The 16,511-nt window shown below is 42.0% G+C and overlaps 2 protein-coding genes across 2 annotated transcripts in view; both read left to right on the top strand.

Moving 5' to 3' along the window:
* Positions 1–16,511, top strand: part of LOC120439143 (Fc receptor-like protein 5) — a 51,824-nt gene that overhangs the window by 18,349 nt on the left and 16,964 nt on the right. The gene's annotated exons all lie outside the window — the stretch shown is intronic.
* Positions 102–16,511, top strand: part of LOC120439145 (low affinity immunoglobulin gamma Fc region receptor II-like) — a 97,031-nt gene continuing 80,621 nt past the window's right edge. Inside the window, exons 1-5 of the mRNA XM_039609898.1 lie at positions 102–354; positions 6,939–7,238; positions 7,381–7,641; positions 12,458–12,706; positions 12,905–13,024. Of these exons, the coding sequence (XP_039465832.1) occupies positions 7,533–7,641; positions 12,458–12,706; positions 12,905–13,024 (478 nt within the window). The 5' untranslated portion in view covers positions 102–354; positions 6,939–7,238; positions 7,381–7,532. The remainder of the gene's footprint in view (positions 355–6,938; positions 7,239–7,380; positions 7,642–12,457; positions 12,707–12,904; positions 13,025–16,511) is intronic.

The raw sequence follows: 16,511 nt of genomic DNA on the forward strand, positions 1-16,511 counted from the left end.
TTTGTCACCCACTGAAAACAGGATATTCTTCTGTTCATGTTGTGTTTCTATTTGTCTCCTAAATGGATATTTTTTCTCTGTGAACAGTTCCCAACAAGCCCACTGTGACCCTGCAGCCATCCTGGACTCAGATATACAGCGGTGAGACAGTCACTGTCAGATGTGAGATTCAGGGAGGTGAAGGAGCTCAGTGGACGTATGAATGGAGAGCAGCCAAGTTAAACACACCTCCAACATCCAATGAATACAGAATCATCAGAGCTACTGAGTCTGACAGTGGAGGATACAGCTGCCGGGGCAGAAGGGACTATTTCTTCACAGAGTGGAGTGATATCATCACACTGACTGTATCATGTAAGTTGGAAAAATTTTATTCATATTTACCTGAACCAACTGGCCCCTGTCGCCTCCCACAGCTTAACCACAGACCACATCCTGCTTCCACACCTTCATTGTAACATTTTATTTTGCAGTTGTAGCATGCACATAGATCATTTGCAATGACAGAAAATAACTTTCAGTCAGCCTCAGTTTGGGAACCTTGTCACAGATAACTGACGTATTTTAATAGAAATATTTCAAAAGAAACACCAGCTAAAGCTTTGTATCTCTTTGTTTTCCAAACAATGGCAGGCTCTTTTTTATTTTATTTTTTAGTTTTAAATTACAGTAATATGTCACATACAGAGTAATTACTAATTTATGTTTGGTGTTTGTACAGAAATTATTCAAAAATATGATCAGTGCTGTAAGGAATTTTTTCCTGAAACGCGATGATTTAATGTTGTAATTTTTTCTATAATTTCAACAGCAACTAAACCCAGAGCCACACTAACAGCACAAAGTCCAATCATACCAGCAGGGGGCAGTGTGAGACTGCTCTGCTACGTGGAGGCCTCCTTTAGCTGGACATTTGACTGGTTCAGGCGTGACTCAGTTGCTTCTGAAGCTCAAAACCTAAAAGAAAATCATGGAAAAAATGTTATTAGTGTCTCACAAGGAGGTCTGTACCAGTGCAGAGGAGGGAGAGGAGATCCAGTTTTCTTCACAAAAGACAGTACTGAAGTCACTGTTGGGGAAATCTGTGAGTTTAGTATTTTATTGCAAAGCTGAAACACCACTCAGTATGCCTGTCTGTTCACCGAACACCCAATGATTACCAATGATTTTTTTTTGTAAATGTCAAATATTAATGCATAGACAAAACACAGTATTTGTGTCTGAAACAAAAATCGAGATATCCTTCTATTGATTTTATTGTTCTACTCATTTTCTGTGAACATTTCCCAATAAGCCCACTGTGACCCTGCAGCCATCCTGGACTCAGATATACAGCGGTGAGACAGTCACTGTCAGATGTGAGATTCAGGGAGGTGAAGGAGCTCAGTGGACGTATGAATGGAGAGCAGCCAAATTAAAGATACCTCGAATATTCAAGGAACTCAGAATCATCAGAGCTACTGAGTCTGACAGTGGAGGATACAGCTGCCGGGGCAGAAGGGACTATTTCTTATCAGAGTGGAGTGATATCATCACACTGACTGTATCATGTAAGTCATCCATGTTTTTCTTTCATCTGCACATGTGAAAAACACGTTCACAATAGAACAAAAAACATGTCACAGTAACTTCTTTCCTCTACAGTTGCAGTTGCTGCCTCCCTCTACTGTACAGATGCTCAATGTGTCTCAACTTATAAATACAGCAAATTAAATATGAAAGATTAGTGTTGTGTTTGTGTGATAGTTGTACAGTTTGTTGTAGCTTCACCATTAAAGTTATGTGATATTTATTATTTACATATTTCCACCAAGTTATTTTAACTGGTTTGATTCAGTCATTATGTGTGCCTATGCCAAGAGGCACACATATTACTATTCGTCGGATTTATTATTATTATTATTATTATTATTCTCCAGTTTCCGCCTGAAATTTTGCAGCGAATCTCGCCCGCAGTTTTGAGACAAGCTTCATATATGTTACCTCATTTTGTGCGGCTGGATCAGGAATGGTGTGCTATGACTTTTGGTGTTTATAACTATTATAGTTTTTAAATATTAATATTTTAGTGAAAATTTTCCCGCGCCTCTCTGCCTAACAGTTTTGACAATAGGGTTACATATGTTAGATCATTTTGTGCGGCTGGAGCTGGACTAGTATGGTATACACTTTTGGTGTTCATGACTTTTATAGTTTTTGAAATATTTAGATTTTAGTGCAAATTTAGGCCAATTTCCATAGAAACAGACTTTATTTGTGGTGGGTTGGCTCTCTCTAGTGGTATACCGGGAGTAGTACGGCCGAAATCTGTATGCTTGTTTTTAAACTCAATATCCCATAATGCATAGCACGCCTCTGCGAGTTCAACAATGGCGGACACCTCTTCGTTTTAAACGTCTTTTATTCGTGTTTCTAGGTCACAAAATGAACTTTTAAGATATTTTCAGGCGAGAATGTAGGTGTGTAAACTTCAAATATCTGCTCGTTTTGTCAAAACATCCCATATTATATCTGACGATGTTGCCGGCTAACTAGCTAGCGTGGCTAGCGACCCTTGAGCACCGGGCTTGCCTTCAGTGAGACTGCTGACCATCACCTGTTCGCTCGCCAACAGACTGTCTTAGGTGGACTTATTTTTCGTTTATATGGGCCGATGATGCTGGTCGATGTGGAAATAATAACTGAGTTGTTTGGTCTTGGCTAACGCGCGCAGCTACAACAGAGAGCAGCTATCTACCGGTGTGTGTCAGAAAAACATGCGGGGAACGAGACATAGGAGGCGGCGAGGGGACCGCCGATCGACCGGTGGTAGATCGTGGATCAGGCAAACCTAAGGCAGGGCGTGAGGTGAACTGAATTTCAGGTAAGAAGTTATGAATTGCACAGGAGTTTCTATAGAGCTGTGTGCGCTAAGTTACTGACGTTGAACTTTATTTTATTCATAACGGTTAGTCCGTAGAGTTGCCGTACAAACGGAATCGTCCCACATTCAGAGAAAATATTACAATTTATTCTGTCGTTATGAAGCCTCCCTGTCATTCTCTGGCCTGTTGCAACTTCAATCGTGAAACTGATCAACGATCGGCTTTTAAACTCTTGTTTATCGCGCTAAACAACAGCAGCACGTTTAAGCTTGATCAGCTGTTGTTAGAATTCATTTGATTTTAATTTTGCGGCTGGTCCAAACCAGGAGATGTCCTTACTGAATCATCAGAGCTGAACTGGTGATGGAGAAACAGGTTTACCCTTTACAGGGCTCGCAAAATCGCTAGCCCGGCGATCCGGGCTAGCGATTTTTCCAGTCGGGCTACCAAAATCCATCTCAGCCCCGCCCGTCGGGCTATCATGGGAGGAAAGATATGTCAATGCTTTTGCATTCTTTCGCAAATGTAGCTGAGTAATTATGTCATCGGCATCGATGAGCCACTGTCAATATGTGACACATTGAAATCGCGTTTGAATTTGCGCTTGTTTTTGCTTTCACTTTCACTTTGCGCTAACTGTGTGTAGAGAGCGACAGCACTAATTGGTAAGTCACAGATTAATTGCACACCACTTCCTCTGACATCGTCTTATCAATCGTTAGCTTACTATCAAACATGACAAGTGAAATCTCCTGCAGCAAGCTTAAACGTGATAGAGGCTGATTACGCAGAGAATTGCTGATCGTTATGTAAATATGCATGTAAGAGCAGATGGATTTAAGCAGGTATTTTAGTTCTGCAGAGCCAAACAAGAGAGGTCAGGGTGAAGAAGGGCAGCCAAAGAAAAGCCAACCACAAAACGGAAAAGTTATGACAAATCAGACTATGAGGGAAAAAGAAAGCGCAGCTTTATGGTTTCATGGACTAAAGAATTTATGTGGCTGGAATACGACGAGCTAAATAACCTCATGTTCTGCCGGGTGTGTTGTGAGTTTCCCTCGATTTCTGAGTCGACAAAGCGCCTTTGTTACTGGGACCAGTCATTTTAAGAAAGACCCCATCAGAACCCATGACAAATGCAAGAAATGCATTATTGCCCAGTCTGCAATATCTTTCCCAGAACAAACACCAATTGCAAAAAGCATACTAAAAATAAACCAAGCATAACAAGAAGTCCTGAAAATCTGTTTAGAACAGCCTACTATGTTGCAAAGAGTGAACTACCACTGACAAAATTTAGCAGTCTTTGCAAACTTCAAAAAGCAAATGGCCTAGATCTTGGTTGCACTTGCCTCTTACCTGTGATTTCAGTGGAAATGTCAAAAATAAGGATCTGACACAGACTGATTCCTGTTGTACAGTTCTTACAAGTTCATAGAAATTTGTTCAATTAGAACCAAATATTTGAGTTGATGATTGAAATTGTTGTTGTAATTTTTGTTTTAAATATTTTTAGATTGATGTTTTGTTTCCTTTACAGTATTATACTTTAATGTATAATATTGTAAAGGAAACAAAACATCAATCAAAAAATTGTCCTCTTTTTTTTATTCGGGCTACTTAAATTTATTACCAAAACTGAAGAGTGCCTCCCGAAGGGCTACCAGGGATTTTGAAATTTTGCGAGCCCTGCTTTAGGTGACATGAATGAGTTGAAGGAAGTTATGAACTGTTTCTCAGAGACAAATAAACACCCAGCTCCTGTTTTGTGTAGCTGACAGCTGGTAACTGTGCAGGGGCGGATCTAGCAAAGCTTTGCCAGGGGCCAGGTAGGGCATTAACAGGAAAGGGGACACAAAGATATACTTTTCTTTCTTACTCTCGATATAAAATATTTAGCTTTTTATTAAATAGTTATCTGCATCTTACAACCAAAGTTTGTATAATAATACACAAGTTTGGCTGTAGACCATTGTTAATCATTTACTGTGTAAAATAACAAAAACAAAAAGTAAATGCAAAAGTGCATAAATATTTATTTTACTTGTTTGATGTGTGTGGCGGGCGTGGTCTGCAGTGCCGCTGCAGGGGAGGTGGACCCACGGGCGTAAAGTCTGTGCTCTTTCGGCTGTTTTTGGGTGTGTGTCGGGCTGTCAGTTGAAAAGCTACAGCCGGCTGTGTGGGTACACCAAGCATGTGTGAAAAAGTGGTCCATAACGTAATGCTTCAAAGAGTGTTCATGCAAACATTGTCGGGTCTGCCGTGGTACAATGGGACTTCTGCTCATGAACCTGTGTGCACAGCATCTGCAAATCGGGGCTGTGCAAAGTCACTTCATCTTTACCCAAAACTGTAAGCTGTCATCTGTGAGGCGCGAGCGGTGTTTGTTTTTACCATAGTTCACGGTGGAGAATGGCTGCTCTTCTGAGTTTTGCTCTCTGTAGCCGTATGAATGTCAAACTACACTGATTCGCAGCGGCATAGGCACACATAAAATTTCTTCTGAAATTTTCGCTTTCTAGTTGACTTTTGTTCTTTGTCTAAACTGAACTGCAGATAAACCAAAGGCCAAACTGAGAGCTGATAACACAGCTGTTCCAGTAGGGGGCAGTGTGACCCTGACCTGCTCTGTGAACCCATCATCATCTTTCTCAACTGCTCCATTGCATCTACTAACAAAATTATTTATTTTTGCATTCACTGGTTACTGTTTTAACTATCTCAGCATTTTCTCATGTGGCTGCTGTCGAAATATTGCAGCAATCCTAAGCACATTGTAAGCGTAAATGTATTTATGAATGAATTTCTAAACTTCTTCTTTTATTTACAAACTTTCTTTTAAGTGTCTTGCTTCTCTTGTACTTATCTCTTGTTATCTAAACCTGAAACTAGGCAGATCCCTCTTAACCCATTAACTAATGGGTTAAGAGGGAAAATTATTAAGTGATTATTCCTGAGATCACATGGCCCAGATCCTGGGAACTCACATGATAGTGTGGGGCTAGGTTTCACAGTGAGCTCACTCAAAACCTTGACTGATTGTGACCTACACCCATTTTCACACCTTGGCTCATGTGATTAGGTAGAGGATCATTAGGGGGTCCTTTTGTCCCTCTTGGAGGGATACTCCCACAGAGCTTAAATCTGGGACTCTCCACCGTTTGACCCTAGAACTAAAGAAGCTTCTCGGATGAGAGGAGAAACGTCTTCAAGCAACTTAAAGAAGTCCAGATGCTTTTCTTTCCAAGCTCCTTAGACTACGATGACCTGGATGACTGAAAACCTTCACAGACATCTCTTGTACTTGCTATAAAATGACCTAATTTTACTTAGAGATTGGGCTCCTGCTGAAATGATCTCAGATAAAACTCGGGTATATTCCACTGAATGTATTTAGTGTTTATCACAAAAAGAAATTCAAATGAATGACTGGCCAAATGATGGCACGGTGGTGCAGTGGTTAACAATGCATTTTTGCAGCAAAAACATCTTGGATTTGAATCCACTGTGCAATGTTTACATGTTCTCACTAAGCTTGTCACAGCCTCTGCCGGTACACCGGCATCGCCCCTCAGTCAAAACAAGCTTTACAAGATGAAAAATCCAGAAATGTTGATTTTTACTATTCTTCTGACTGTTTAGCATTAGAAAGTGTTCATTGCTCTCCAGGAGAATATCTGACTTTTCCAGTGTTTGATCAGTAAATTCTGTCCTAATTCAAATATAATATTTATTACCAACATAAAAAATGATAACAAATGTACCCCAAATTAAAACAGTGAATTAAAGCCTTCACAGTGCATCTCACATATTATGATTATGTGATAAGTTCTTGAGCTTGAACAGTACCAAACAAAGCTGAGAGGAGATAGTGAGTGGGAAACAAACTTCTGCAGAAAACCTCAAAATAAAAATCAGTACAGAAAAATAAAATAATAAAAACTGCTGTTTATTGAGCAGAATGAAAGGTTCACAACATATAATGGAGTGGAGTGTCAGCCTTTTTGAGAAGTTGAATTCAGTTGAATTCAGTCTTAACAAGACACGCTTACTGAGGAAAATGTTTTTCAACAGATAAACCCCGTCCTGTCCTCACTGTGTCTCCATCATGGCTGAGTCCTGGAGCCTCAGTAACTCTGAACTGTGAGGTTGAACATCCGTCTGCAGGATGGAGCTTCTACTGGTATAAAGCTGTTCCTGATCTATCAGAGAAATCCTCCAGTTATGAGCTGCTACCTGATGGCAGTGGGACTGCACAGGACTCCTACATCATTCATGGACAGACACACACAGCAGGATATGTGTGCAGAGCTGGAAGAGGAGACCCAGAGTATCACACTGATCACAGTCAATCAGAGTTTGTCTGGTCTGCAGGTCAGTTTGATTCTCTTTAATAAGTTGTGTCATCACTGTAAACCACCAAGATTCAGCTCATTATTTTTTTTTCTAATAGTAATTTGACATTTTGAATCCTAACATCTGTGATCTTTGTCTCTTCACTGCATGTTGTTTCCAGATGTTCATTCAGCAGCGTCTCTCACAGTGAGTCCTGACAGAGTGCAACACTTCACCTCTGACTCTGTCTCACTGACCTGTGAGGGAAACTTCACTGAGTGGAGAGTGAGGAAGTTCTCTGAGGACGGCCGACTGTACTCTGACTGTAGGAGAATGACTGGATCCACATGTAACATCAACACATCAAAGTCAGATACTGCAGTGTACTGGTGTGAGTCTGGATCAGGAGAGTTCAGCAGTGCAGTCAACATCACTGTACAGAGTATGTTATTATATATTTTCTTCTTACATTTAACTAAATCTAACTGGAAAACTCAAACTGTTACTCAGAGTTTATATGTGACTTCTCAAACTTTTTATCTGACTTAGTGGTCAGTTCAGATAAAATAATTATTGTGGGTGATTTTAATATCAATGTAGATGCTGAAAATGTCAGCCTTAACACAGCATTTTATTTATTATTTGAATCAATTTGCTTCTTTTAAAATGTAAAAGAGCCCACCCATCACTTTAAGCACACTCTGGATCTTGTTCTGATATACAGCATAAAAACTGAACATTTAACAGTGTTTCCTGAAGCCCCTCAGTTGAACTTTCAGAGTTAATTTTAGTAATTATGTGCTCCAACCATCAAAGTGTGCCTGTTACACCCTATTCCTTCAAGATTGCTCAAAGAAGTCCTAACATTACCCAATGCTTCAATCTTAAATATGAAATGTGTTCTAATGGACTGTGTACATTAGGCATTCAAACTGGCAGTAATTAAACCATTACTTAAAAAGCTGTCACTTGGCCCACCTGTGTTACCTAATCATAGGATAACCTTTGTTTTATCTCAAAAATTACTGAAAGAGTAGGCCGTGCACTGTGAGCAATTACAATAATGGCTGCTGCAACCAGCAATGGGAGACTGCCTTGCTGACATTTATGAGGCAATTCTGGACTGACTGGGCCTCTCCCAGAAGGATCCCTGGTGGTTTCCCAGGAGCAGGTTTGAGGTGGAGAATTGGCACTTCAGTTCCAACAAACTGGCAATTGCCTGGGCTATTGAAGAAGGATATATGGCTGCTGGAGTTGGTGGTTCTTGAGCGGTTTGTAGAAGGGCTTCCAGGGAAGACAGCATGGTGGGTCCCAGCCCCAAATAGGAGGGGGCTCCTCAGCTCTACTCCGGCACCCCTGACTGGGGAGAAGCCATCACAGGCCTCTAACCCTTTCTTGAATGATCTCTTTTCCCCACATCCTAGCAGCTACAGGCACTGCTCCTGACTCACAGGGAGCCACCAAAAAAATGCCAAAGCAGGAGTGTTGGAGGTGTGGGTACCAAGGACAACTACCTGATGAAAATGGGACAGGTATTCTGTGTCCTTGTTCCGCAGAGTGGGTGGAGATTCAATGTGTGCATGAGGATAACTACAAATATCCCATAGTACCGGCTGGAGTTAAGCATATGGGCAAAAAGCATAGAGTCAAGGCTGCATTTAGCTCCCGTCTTGAACACCCCTTAACAATGGAAACTGATTGGCCAGGGTTTGATAACTTGGTGGGACTATGTTTAGGGGTCTGGTCACAGAAGGTAGGGACATATAGAGTTTGTGCTGTGCTGGCGACATGAGGGCGTCTGATGTTGACTCCGGGGGAGGGAAACTGGGGGACTCTTCCCAAGAGATCCTACCGGTTCCGGTGCCTTGCTCCATTTAAGAATTTTCCACTGGAGCAGTCTCCTGATGATACTCTACACTCAGTCTTTGACAAAGTGATAAAAATTGATAGTCAAGTGGTGCACCTAGATGTAGGACTGACATTTCTGCATTTTGGAATGATTAAGGATAGACTATACTGAGGCATTACACTTACATAGAAGCGGAACATACCCACTCCTCCATGAATTGCTGCCTTATCGTAGTGGAGGGGTTTGTGTGTTCCAGGGATCCCAGGGGCTATGTTTTCTCCCATAATAAATTGGTCCTGGGTAAGGGACCAGACACAGAGCGATTCAGAAGACCCCTATGAGAAGACCATCGAGGGAACAGTTCACCCTGCCCGAGATAGGGTTACCAGGGCGGATGCTGGACAAACCTGGCGCGCCTAAACATATAGTGAGGGTGTGCTTGGAATGCCTAGCAGAGGCCCTGCTCCGCGAGATCTTCAACGCACACCTCTGGCAGAGCTTCAACAGCATTCCGAGGAAGACCGGGGAGTCCAAATGGACCATGTTCAGCATCTCCATTGCCGAAGCCGCTGCACTGAGCTGCGGTCGTAAGGTGGTTGGTGCGTGTCATGGTGGTAACTCCCAAACCAAATGGTGGACACCCGAGGTGAAGGGAGCCACCAAGCTAAGGAAGGAGTCCTGGGGCAACCGTGGCTCAGGGGGTTGGGAAGCGCACCTGTAAGCGGAAGGTCGCCGGTTTGATCCCCGGCCTTTCTGTCCTGGTCGTTGTGTCCTTGGGCAAGACACTTTACCCTACCGCCTACTGGTGTTGGCCAGAGGGGCCGATAGCGCGATATGGCAGCCTCGCCTCTGTCAGTCTGCCCCAGGGCAGCTGTGGCTACAACCGTAGCTTGCCTCCACCAGTGTATGAATGTGAGCGTGAATGAATAATGGCATTGTAAAGCACTTTGGGTGCCTTGAAAAGCACTATATAAATCCAATCCATTATTATTATTATTATTATTATCGGGGTTGGTTAGCTTGTGGGAATTCGGAGGCAGCTGATAAGTATTGACGGGCCAAGTGGAAAGCGGCGCGAGCAGTGGCTGAAGGAAAAACTCGGTGTGGGAGGAGTCCTAAGAGGCCATGGAAAAAGACTCGAAGAGATTCTAGCAAATCATCAGGCGGCTCGGGAGGGGAGAGCGGTGTTCTACCTGCATTGTGTATGGCACGGGTGGAGCGCTGCTGACTTCGACTGAGAAAATTGTCGGGCAGTGAAAGGAAGACTTCCAGGACCTCCTTAATCCCACTGGCGGGTCTTCCATGGAGGGACAAAGAGGATGACCCGCCAATCTCTGGGGGCGAGGTCACTATGGCAGTTGAACAACTCCTTGGTGGCAGAGCCCCTAGGGTAGAGTAGGTCTGCCCCAAGTTCCTGAAGGCTCTCGATGTTGTAGGGCTGTCCTGGTTGATACGTCTCTACAATGTTGCGTGGAGATCAGGGGCAGTATCTCTGGATTGGCAGACCGGGGCGGTGGTTCCCATCTTTAAGAAAGGGGACTGGAGCGTGTGTTCCAACTATAGGGTGATCACACTCCTCAGCCTCTCTGGGAAAATCCAGGGAATGCTGGAAATCAGGGTGCTGGAAAGGAGAGTCTGTTCGTTAGTCGAACTTCGGATACAGGAGGAACAGTGCAGTTTTTGGCCTGGTTGCGGAACACTGGACCAGCTCTTTATCCTCTCAAGGATACTTGAGGGTTCATGTGAGTTTGCCCAAACAGTCTACATGTGTTTTGTGAACCTGGAGAAGGCATTCGACCGTGTCCCTCGGGGTGTCCTTTGGGGGGGTGCTCCGGGAGTATGGGGTGTCTGACCCATTGCCATGGGCCATTCGATCCTTATACAACTCTTGCAAGAGCTTAGTCCGCATAGCTGGCAATAAATCGGGCTGGTTCCTGGTAGGTAATGGGCTCCACCAGGGCTGCCCTTTGTCACCAATTCTGTTCGTAATTTTTATGGACAGAATTTCTAGGCATAGCCAAGTGCCAGAAGGCTATTACTTGGGTGGCCTCAGAATCTCATCTTGGCTTTTTGCGGATGATGTGATTTTGTTGGCTTCATCGGATGATGGCCTCCAGCTTGCTTTGGAACGGTTCGCAGTGTGAATGAGAATCAGCACCTCCAAATCTGAGGCCATGGTCCTCAGCCAGGTGGAGTGCCCACCCACTCGGGGTTAGGGACAAGTTCTTGAAAGAGTTTAAGTATCTCTGGGTCTTGTTCATGAGTGACGGGAGAAGGGAGCTGGAGATTGACAGATGGATTGCGATGCAGTCGCTGTATCGTTCTTTTGTGGCGAAGGGAGAGCTGAGTGTGAAAGCAAAGCTCTCAATTTTACCGGTCGATCTACGTCCCTACCCTCACCTATGGTCACGAGCTTTGGGTAGTGACCGAAACAACGAGATCACGAATACAAGCAGCAGAAAATTGATTCCTCCGAAGGGTGGCTGGCCTCTCCCTTAGAAGTAGGGTGAGAAGTTTGGCCATGCAGGAGGGACTCAGAGTATAGCCACTGCTCCTTCACATCGAAAGGAGTCAGTTGAGGTGGTTCGAGCAATTGACAAGGATGCCTCCTGGGCACCTCCTGGGTGAGGTGTTCTGGGCATGTCCCACCTGGAGGAGGGCCCGGGGCAGACCTAGGACACACTGGAGAGATTATATCTCTCAGCTGGCCTGGGAACACCTTGGTATTCCCCCGGACAAGCTGAAGGAGGTGGCTGGGGAGAGGGAGGTCTGAGCTTCTCTGCTTGCCCTGCTGAGTGTGCTGCTACCCAGCCCATGATAAGTGAAACAAGATGGATGGATGGATGGATGGATGGATGGAACATACCCAGCTGTCAATACCAAAGAGCCATTGGGAAATGGCAACTCGTCTCATTCGAACACAATGCTAAGCTAGTCACATGGGGTATGACAAAACTCTGGGACAAATCATGGCCTGATTTCTAATGACCAGACAGCCAAGAGAAGATGCACCAATGGTGCACATCCTGCCCAGAATGTCAGCTGGTGATCCAGCCAGCCATTTTGAGAGCACATTTGTACCCACTATCTTTAATAGAGGTCCCATATGAGTGTGTTGACATGGACCTTATGAGTCCATTTCACTAGAGCAGGGGTGTCGAACTTCAAGCCTCGAGGGCCGGTGTCACCCTGGGTCTACACACCTGAATCAAATTATTAGTTCATCACCGGACCTCTGGAGAACTTCAAGACATGTTGAGGAGGCAATTTAGCCATTTAAATCAGCTGTGTTGGGTCAAGGACACATCTAAAACATGCAGGACACCAGCCCTCGAGGCCTGGAGTTCGACACCTGTGCACTAGAGTATAGCTGATATGACTGAAACAATTGTGTGTAATTGTTTCACAGATGATGGTAATGATCCTATCCTGGTGAGTCCTGTTCATCCTGTGACTGAGGGAGCTTCTGTTAGTCTGAGCTGCAATTTGAGAACACAAAAAATACTTTCCAATGTGTTTTTCTATCACAATGACAAACTTATTCAAAATGATACCCGAGGGGAGCTGAAGATCTCTGCAGTGTCAAAGTCTGATGAAGGTTCCTACAAGTGTCTGTACTCAGGAAGAGAGTCAGCACAGAGCTGGATGTCAGTTAAAGGTGAGCAGGATCAACCCCCCCTCCAAAAAAGATGTTTTTCTGTAAATAGAGTTTAATGACTGAGAAGGGAAATTAGATTATCTTCTTTAAGGCTTGAAGTCACCTGATTTTTTAATGAGAACTTTTTAAATAAATAGTTCGTGAAATATCAACTATAATTAAAGCTTATTAATAATTAATGACTTTTTGTTGTTACAGTAATTGTGTCAGGAGCTGACAGCTCTTCATCTCCTGTGTGGTTGATTGTTGGACTGGTTTGTGGAGTCTCTCTCATTATTATTCTCCTGCTCTTGTTGTATCGCTGCAGAAGAACCAACAGTGAGACCTTTTCCTTTACTTACTACATACTCTTTATCATTCAAAAACAAAAAGGCATCATAAAGTCTATGTAAAAACCAAATCTATCATGTGGCATTTTTAATAAAGGTGCTGCTAATGAGCAGACACTCAATCAGGATGAAGATCAGCAGCACGTGTACTCCTCTCTTCTTCATGGTTAGCTTTTTCATGTAGTTTCAAATATTCTCATGCTATCTGCAACAAGACTCTACTTATTAAATCTGCTGCAGCTTTTAATATAAATGTTATTTGCTAGAATATTTGTGTTTAAATTAGTATCACAGACATGAGGTGACTGATTTTCTCTGACCTGCAGGTGATCGTTGTGTCTATGAGACAGTCAGAAGATGTGAAAACACTGAAAATGGTAAAGTTTACACTTTCATTAATATAGAGCTTGTGGAAGCTGGATGATTATACAATAACTGTGTTTAACATGAAAGTCAATCAGATTATTATTTCAGGTCCAGCAGAAGGTGATTACACCAATGTCACATCTGTGATTCAGCTCAAAGTCATTAACAAGACAAGTGAGTGCACAAAATGTGAGATTTGAAATGCAAAATATACATTGGTAATTATTCTAACTGATAATAAATGTATTTGTGGACAAAACAGAGGGAGTTTGTTTTGTAATGCTTTCATTTGATCACCTCAACAGGGCAACGTGGTGACCCAGAGGAGAGCTCTGACTACAATGATGTCAATCCAAATTCAGCCACAGCTCTAAAATCTTAACAGCAGCTCTTTAGCTGTTTTTCTCTTTTTCTCTTTAAAGTCTCTTAAAAATTCGAAGTCGCTTTCAGTGAAAAGGTGAAGATTTTGAATTCAAAGCAATGATCCTGATAGCCTGAGTTTATATTTCCTTCAGAAAGAATTGCTCTCTGTGTTTCACTTGTTTCTCTCCCATTACTAAATAACTTTAATGGACTTTAATGGACTGAAGATCAGTTTTTATGCTTTTTAATATTTCTTTGATTTTTTATAATTTTCTTTCCTTGAATCATGTTTTAACTTTGTTAATAAAAGTGTGATATAAATAAAGTGTGTTGTTGTTGTGTGTCAGACTGAGAGTACATGCTACAGCTGTTCAGTGTTGTGCATGAATCCACTGAAGGAGAGCATTCATTTAAAGTCACTGATTGTAATTTAAAACAGGTTACAACCTTCCAAAATGAACTAAAACTATCAACATAATGGGAAGTAAAAACTGCTCTGATGTTATGGTCAGGAGCCTGTTTACTGTGTAGCAGAGTTTTCCCAGTTTTCTTGGGGAGGTCCGGCCAGTACTTTCATGTAATACCAATTTGTGCCATTAGGTGTCGAGGTGACTCATTGGGAGATCTGCTCTTGTTGCGTTCATACTAATACCATTCTGAATTTCTAGCGAGTACTGAGGTATCACATTACTGCTGAACATTACTGCTAGCTTATTGTTTTTGTTGTTTTCAGTGTAAATGTTTAAATACTAATAAACAGTATGGAAACCATCAAGTCATTGTTTAACGTAAGTTCTAGTATTTTACTTTAAGTCAGTCAAAGCAGGTGTTAAAATGATACCATTTTTATATTATATTTTCTGTGTGTGTGATTCATATGTGCTGTACTGTTCTTGAATCACAGGTCGATGTGATTCTGTGTGAAGTTTGCATCTCTGTGGGTTTCCTCCAAGAACTCCAGCTGTGACCCTAAACTGAAGACATTCATCAGAAATGGATGAATGTGTTTCATGTTTTTCTGTGACTTGTGCTGCTTTTGCAGTCTTCATGTGGTCCTCTTACATTTCATGACAGCACTGCCATCATGTGTCAGTGTTCACACTGTTTGGTCATATCAGCAGCAACAAACTCAGCTGAAGAGTGTTTTGTCACCTTCCTTTCTGCCCTTTCTACTTTGCAGCATTATATTTGCAGCACTGCAATGATGTGTGAAGTAGATAGTGTATGGTCAAAATTAGGGATGGACCGATCCGATGAACAGTATCGGTATCGGCCTGATCCTGACCTAAAATACTGGATCAGATATCGGGGAGAAATAAAACATGTAATCCATTAACTATCACAAAAGTGCCTCACAAAACTTGCTACATGGTGTAACCCAGCTCATCACGTTAGACCTTAGCACGTCGGAGCAGTATGTGTCACGTGATAGAGCGGCTGTTGTGTGCGAGACCTGTCGAGGGTCTGGAGTTACTTCACACTGAAAGCATGTGGAGCCTCGCTATGTGCTTCAGCTCTGAGCAAGCTATCCCAGAATGAATGTTTGTAAAGCATCCCTATGTTAAGCTTAACAACCGATATATGGAGCTCCGATGTCTGTTCGCTTTCATTGCCTGACTCTGCATTGTCAAGTCTACCTGTACAATGGATAGACTCAATTTTTACTTTGCAAAACGCAGTGTTGCAGGATAAAGATTTTTTTTTTTTTTGTGGTTCAAAAAAACTATGAAAATTACTTTTTTTCATACTTTCACACAACATTCAGTCTCAGGTTAATTGTGATAGAAACAACCTACACTGACATCCATCATGATAAAAGATGAGTGTCATGAGAAGCCATGTTTGCATTTATTTGCACTGTTTACCACTCTGAATGTCTATTTATGTTCAGCTGTAAGTATAAAAGCGTCCATTCTACAACTTCTTGTTTTTTGTTTGTTTGTTTTTTACGTTGTTGAATGCAAACATTATTTTGTGCTGATATTACACATTTTTTCGGAACCAAAGAGTGTTTGGAATCTGCATAAAATTGCATTTTATATTACTTTTTGAATATTACTTTAAATACCTACATTTTAAGTTGTGCTAAAAGTTAAAATAAAAAGATCAGTATTGCTGAACTGTGGAATATTTTTGGTGTAGTGTATTTTTTGCATACAGGTATAAAAGAATAGCTTTAGTGTTTTGTTTTTTAAAACTTGAGTTTTATTGATTATAACATACACTATATCGGATTCATATCAGTATCAGCACATATCCAATTTTATGATATCGGTTTTAGACATCTCTAGTCAAAATCAACAACCTTAGTAGTTGACATGAAGAATTTTGGAGCTGTTGAACACCAGACCAGACTGTTTTTGACCTCTGTTTGTGTCACTTGGAAATACAGTAGACTTTTTGATTAATGCAAAAAAAAATTTAAACAATGAAACAAAAATACAGTAAATTCAGATCTACTAAAAATACAGTTTTGAGAAGCAATATCAAGCATTAAAAGATCAAACTGGAAACATAGAGATACAGAATAATGTCTTTGTCCTTCTGAGCAGGCTCCAATGCCTGCATGTGTGTCATACTGTAGATTATGATCTGTTCTTCATCAGGCTTATTGTGAATCTACTGAAAAACATCATGGTTTCGAGCCAGGCTACCTAAAAACAGGAAATGCAGCTTGTGGTTTCAGCCGAAGGGGTCTGTTAAAAAGAGCATAGATCAGCGTGCAGCAAACAACAGAGAGCTGCAAA

Source organism: Oreochromis aureus, linkage group 3, assembly GCF_013358895.1.
Source record: "Oreochromis aureus strain Israel breed Guangdong linkage group 3, ZZ_aureus, whole genome shotgun sequence".
In the NCBI taxonomy this organism is placed as follows: Eukaryota; Metazoa; Chordata; class Actinopteri; order Cichliformes; family Cichlidae; genus Oreochromis; species Oreochromis aureus.